The 5,766-nt window shown below is 36.3% G+C and overlaps 1 protein-coding gene across 1 annotated transcript; it reads left to right on the forward strand.

Moving 5' to 3' along the window:
• Window positions 1–1,083: 1,083 nt before the first annotated feature.
• Window positions 1,084–5,328, forward strand: LOC102588380 (SUMO-conjugating enzyme SCE1-like). Its single transcript, XM_006354792.2, has 5 exons — window positions 1,084–1,245; window positions 1,336–1,419; window positions 4,113–4,265; window positions 4,371–4,484; window positions 5,096–5,328. Exons 1-5 carry the CDS (start codon window positions 1,177–1,179, stop codon window positions 5,156–5,158), a joined length of 483 nt encoding a protein of 160 aa, XP_006354854.1. The 5' UTR covers window positions 1,084–1,176; the 3' UTR covers window positions 5,159–5,328.
• The last annotated feature ends 438 nt before the right edge of the window (window positions 5,329–5,766 follow it).

The raw sequence follows: 5,766 nt of genomic DNA on the forward strand, positions 1-5,766 counted from the left end.
ATCCCCCCCCCCCCCCCCCCTCATTTGGTGTCCTTATCCACATTGAAGTTCGATTAAATTTAAATTCACACTGAAAAGTTCCATACTAGGGTAAAGCGCTCTTTGACAAAGGCGACTCTGTACCCAAGAGACTCAAACTCGAGACACTCCGTACCCAGGGGACTCAAACTTAAGACATCTGATTAAAGATGAAGGAGTACTTACCACTCCACCACAACCCTAGCCGATAGAAGTAGCCTCTACGATTTAATTTGTGTAGAAAGCTCTCTACCTTTCCATTGTCTCCCATTACTTTGCAGTAACTTATGAAATAATGGAATCTTCAGTATTAAATAATATTATATTATAATTTCTCTAAGAATTGCCTATTTGGTTCGATTCATAATGTAAGTTTGTCATGTGTATTTCGTGTAGGAGGTATATTGAGACTGTATAATAGTGTTGACACATTGTTTATATATATATATATATTATTATACGTCATCATGTTATATAAATTTGAAAAATTGAAAAAAGTTTTACAATGAGTTATGGAAGAAACTAAAAAGGTAACATTGAAATAAATTTAGCCTCATGAAATTTTAATGCAAATATACATTGGCTATTTTGTATGTAAGGATCCAATGCTGGCGCGGATTGACATGCGACTTGACTTACGAGGCGCAAGTTGACTTGCAATTTACAAGTAGCCGGTCTTCTTGCTGTACGGCGCATGGGGCACTGCGCCTTTCTTCATTAATTTTACGGTATCACACATCCATCTCAATGTTGCCCTTTTGGTTTCATTCTTATTTTTTGTTGTCCTTTTAGAAACTTCACTCAATTTTTTTGTCCTTTTAACTCTGGATTCCTTATTGCAAAACTGTTATATTTATCGAATACTTATTTATTAACTTATCTTATTTTAGTTCATCCTAATTCAATTTAGCTTTGCTCATTTGACACCTCTAAAAATAATTATATATTAAATCAAATCAATTTGATTTTGCTAATTATCGTTTATATTAAGATTTAACAATATTCAAAAGTATGAACATGTGTTGAAGTCCGATGGTTTCAAATAAGACACAATTTTCAAAAAAATTTAACTTCATTTTATAGGAGTGTGTGTATAGAAACCTTTGGTCGTCTTGCTGAGGAGTGATTACCAATTTTTCTTTGCAAGTTTAGGGGAAAATGTCTAGTGGAATTGCGCGTGGTCGTCTCGCTGAGGAGAGGAAAGCATGGCGTAAGAATCATCCTCATGTAAGATCTTTCTTCTCCTCATTTTTACCTTTTTTTAAAGGTAATTTTGGTGTATGTTAATGGGTTTTAATTGTTGATTTTTTTGGTTAGGGTTTTGTGGCAAAGCCGGAGACTGGTCCTGATGGTACTGTCAATTTGATGGTCTGGCAATGTTCTATCCCGGGTAAACCTTCGGTAAGTTTCGGTTGAGTAGTCACTTTCTTTTGCATCTTCCTACATTGTTTGCAATATTTTGTGCTAGTATCTGTCCTGGTAGATGATCAGTAACTTCGTGCTTGTAGTTACTTTGTTGTTCAGGTTTATGTGTTGGTTTGTTTATAGGATTTTTGCTTGGCATTTTTCTCAAGTGCTGAGGGGTTGTATTAAATCTAATCTGCTGAGAATTAGTTACCGGGATTTTAAACCGTGGTTGTACATGGTCTATTTAAGCTTAATATTTTAGGCAAAAATATCTCGACGAGGTAGTGGTAAGGTTTGCGTACACTTCACCATCTCCAGACCACACTTAATGGGATTTCATTGGGTATATTGCTGTTGTTGTATTTTAGGCTAAAATTAGTTGGGAGAGGAAAGAATTTGATAAAAGAAAGTAGACTTGAGAACTCCAGGTTCTGTTTGGTTGGTGAGACCGTTTGTTTCTTTATACTAGTTTAGTTTGACTGGTGGAAGATGGCAGTAGTTGTGTTTCGTGGGTACTCATTGTTTCTGAAGCAAAGAGATGGGTGGTTGCCTACTTCAAGATAATTGGATCTTTGTAATAGGGGAAGATTGTTTTATTTCTTTCATTGTGGAACCTGTGCTCCTTTTGAAATGATTTTGAATTTGGCCTTGAATATACTAACAGCTCCAGCTGGGCCAACTGATACCATGTACTAATCACCTTCTTTTCAAGTGCCCAATCTAGTTTACTGTCTAGAGGTAAAAGGGGAAAAACAAAGAAAAGGAAGATTATTTTTCTTTCATTCACGGAACCTGTTCTCCTTTTGAAATGAATTTGAATTTTGGCCTTGAATATACTTACTTCTCCAGCTAGACCATTACAACCACTGATCTCCTAATCACCGTCTTTGCAAGTGTCCAATCTGGTCCACCGTCCGTCCAAATCTTTATTTCCTAAACCTGGAAAGAAGGAAGAAACTGAAAATGGCATGTTAGGTTTTGTTATTTTGTGACACAATAGTAACAATCATGAACCTGGGAGAGCTTTTTAAGGACATTTGAGTGAACAACAAAATTAGGGTTCATGGTCTTTGAAAGTTAATATGGTTTATTCAAGTTTGACCCGAAAGAGATATGAGATGACATGTATCCCGTGGAATTAGTCGAGATGCACAAAAGTTGGCCCAGACACCACTGTCATATAAAAAAAAAGAGTTGTGAGATGATGATAAAAGAAGAAGGATGGGTATAATAAATATCCAGGCACAGCTTCTTGGAGTACAACAAAATGTAGGTCAGTCTTTGAATTATATGGGATGTTCCTAACAGACACAAAAAGCCATTCTCACGCACGCCTAAAGGAAGAAAACAAACAAGCGCCTCTCAGATCTGTTCTGATATGAAATATGCCTTCTTTTTCACATTAGTTCCAGGTGAAACACCTGAATGACTGAAATCTATTGTGAGAGCATGGAGGCTGCTAAGTGTTCATCTGTTTGGTCAATCTTAGAGGTGTATTAGCTTTGGACCATGTTTCTTATAACCAATATGTTAGCTATGGACCTGAATCAATTTTCTGCTGTTCTTTAGAAGTGATAGACACACAGGTCCTTGGAAAGATTTTGCATTTTGTGATTGAGAGAGCAGGAGAGAGATTTACATTGTTCTAAACAAAATAAGTCAGTAGAGTATGTTCTGAAGGCATACATTCTACTTGATGGTTTCGCTTGCCGCAGATTGTTTTCTTTTCTATTTATGGGTTCCCTTGTTTTGGTACATCTATCAGTTGATTATATCCCTTTTCTGAACCCAAAAGGTAGTAATAATAATTCAGTAGATAGGAGCCTGGTAAGGTAATTTCATACATTTATTGCTTGCAACAAAAGTGATTTTCATGCTTTCTGCATTTATTATGAGGTGTAAGAAGTTCATTGTTTAGGAGAAGTGTGAATGTATTTCTCAAGTGTTATAAGGTTTGAACTTTAATAGTTTCATTATGACTGAATGAGGAAAAAGAAGAATGCAAATGATGTCATCAAGACCCCTCTTTTCGTACCACTAAGGATGTTTAACGCTACTTCACCAATCGGTGTATAATGGCTTTACCTGGAGTAGCAAGGCTTACACTTATTCGCACGAATTTTGGATGAGACATCTCTGTATCAAGGTTGAGTCAACAAAGCATCTCAATGATGTGATTTGTATTTGGATTAAATCAGAGTTCATGTCGTCCTCTTCAAAGAAAAAGGAAGTTTGAGCACAGGCTGCACATAACCGCTGGGTCACTAGAAAAAAATGTTGTCATGAACTGATTTTTGGAGGTCATTGGTAACTTCCTCAAAGTACTAATCATGGATCAAGCTGGCCTATATTTCATGTGGAAACTGTCTTTCTCTCAACTTTGCATTACTGACCCATTTCTTGTGAAATAGTTTACTTTTCACGGGTAGTTAATGTTCCTGTGGAAGGAGAATTATTTTCAGTAACTTAGAATTAGTGAATACTGAATCATTTACTCACTTTTAGCTTCTTGAGTTTCTTTTTTGGATATTTAGAATTGGTTAAGGCTAAGATAGTTTAGGTTTTCTCCTTTGAAGATATTATGCAAGTGTTTACCGTAATCAAAATCCCTTTCTTGCCTCTTTCTTCACCCTGTTCCTTCATTTGATGATTGTGAAGAATAATATACAATCTTATGACTGGTACAGACTGACTGGGAGGGCGGTCACTATCCAATAACGATGCATTTCAGTGAAGACTATCCAAGCAAACCCCCGAAGTGCAAGTTTCCAGCAGGTTTCTTTCATCCAAATGTCTATCCTTCAGGAACTGTTTGTTTGTCCATCCTCAACGAGGACAGTGTAAGTATCTGTTGCTGCCATTGTGTTATTTTATGTTTGCTGATTGGTATTTACAGCTTTTAATTGAATCTATGGGTTCTTACTCTTGCTATTACTTGTTGTTAGGGATGGAGGCCAGCCATTACAGTGAAGCAAATTTTGGTGGGTATACAAGATTTGCTTGACCAGCCAAATCCCGATGATCCAGCACAAACCGAGGGCTATCAGCTTTATATGCAGGTGCTCTACTTGAGGTTGACGATTATTTGCTTGAGTTTCCTCAAGTTGGCATTTTTATTTTCTGACATTCAACATTATACCTGGATTATTCTTTATTAATCCTAATCCCTACATGGTTTCAATTGCCGTATGTCAATCATATATGCCTAATGCATAGTAACAAATAATTCTACAATGTACTTGATATCCATACAATTTTTCGTTCTAGTGATTACTTGGTTGTAGGAGCGAAGTGACAATGAATTTTACTTCTAGTCTAATGATTCATATTTACCTTCCTTGCAATCAAGATAATATGCATTGGGAGATATGATGCTATATGGAAATAACTCATGTGGGGGATTGTTTAGTTCAAAACAAGGTTATCCCAATTATAATCCCAGCTTCTATGTAGGATAGATAATCCCAAGTTTTTGCTACAACTCATATCCTGGTTTAGCTAATACCTACAACCAAACACTGGACAATTAATCCCAAATTTTATGCTGGGATAACCCTCTAATCCATGTAACCAAACGGCCCCATAGTTCCCTGGCGTGTTCTTAAATTTAACTGAACAGACCAAAGAGACTCGACTGTCATTATGAATAATGTGGAAATCACTTTTGCAGGATACAGATGAGTACAAGAAGCGAGTGAAGCAGCAGGCTAAGCAGTATCCAGCTCTACTCTAGTTTTAGCCGCGTGAAGACGATGTAATTAAATTTGACTATGAGTAACTTTCTCTTGATTCTTAGCAACACCAATAGTCCTTGTTGTAATAGTGACTCTCTGGCTAACTTTGGGTGCTTATCTTGCCTATGATTCAATATGCAACTTGCGTACTTTCTCTTGTTTCTGATTACATTTAGAATTGTACAAAATCAGTCTCTTTACTTACTGAGGGCCCTTAGGAAGAGTTTTTTTTGTTTGGTTTCCCACCTGGTATTTGGAACCCATAGCTCCGACTAAATTCGGATTGCATACAGCAGGAGGAGGGTGTTAAAGGTCCTCTGTTTATTCTGGTTTTTCTCTTTTCATTCATCTGTTTATTCTGGTTTCTCAACTTTCATTCATCAATCATTTGGAGATACTGTCAAAACTCTCTATTGCGACATTGTTTGTTCGAATATTTTAAAGTTGATAACCCTTCCATTTATATTTATTCCATTAATTATACCTCATCAACGTTGACTCAGTAACATTACTTTTCTTTTCTAAAACTAATTGTTTTAAACTACATTTGGTGTCTATTTCAACAAGCAAAATAGTATTTTTCTTTAAAGAGGAAAAGAATATAGTT

This window comes from Solanum tuberosum, unplaced genomic scaffold (assembly GCF_000226075.1).
Source record: "Solanum tuberosum cultivar DM 1-3 516 R44 unplaced genomic scaffold, SolTub_3.0 scf00184, whole genome shotgun sequence".
NCBI lineage: Eukaryota > Viridiplantae > Streptophyta > Magnoliopsida > Solanales > Solanaceae > Solanum > Solanum tuberosum.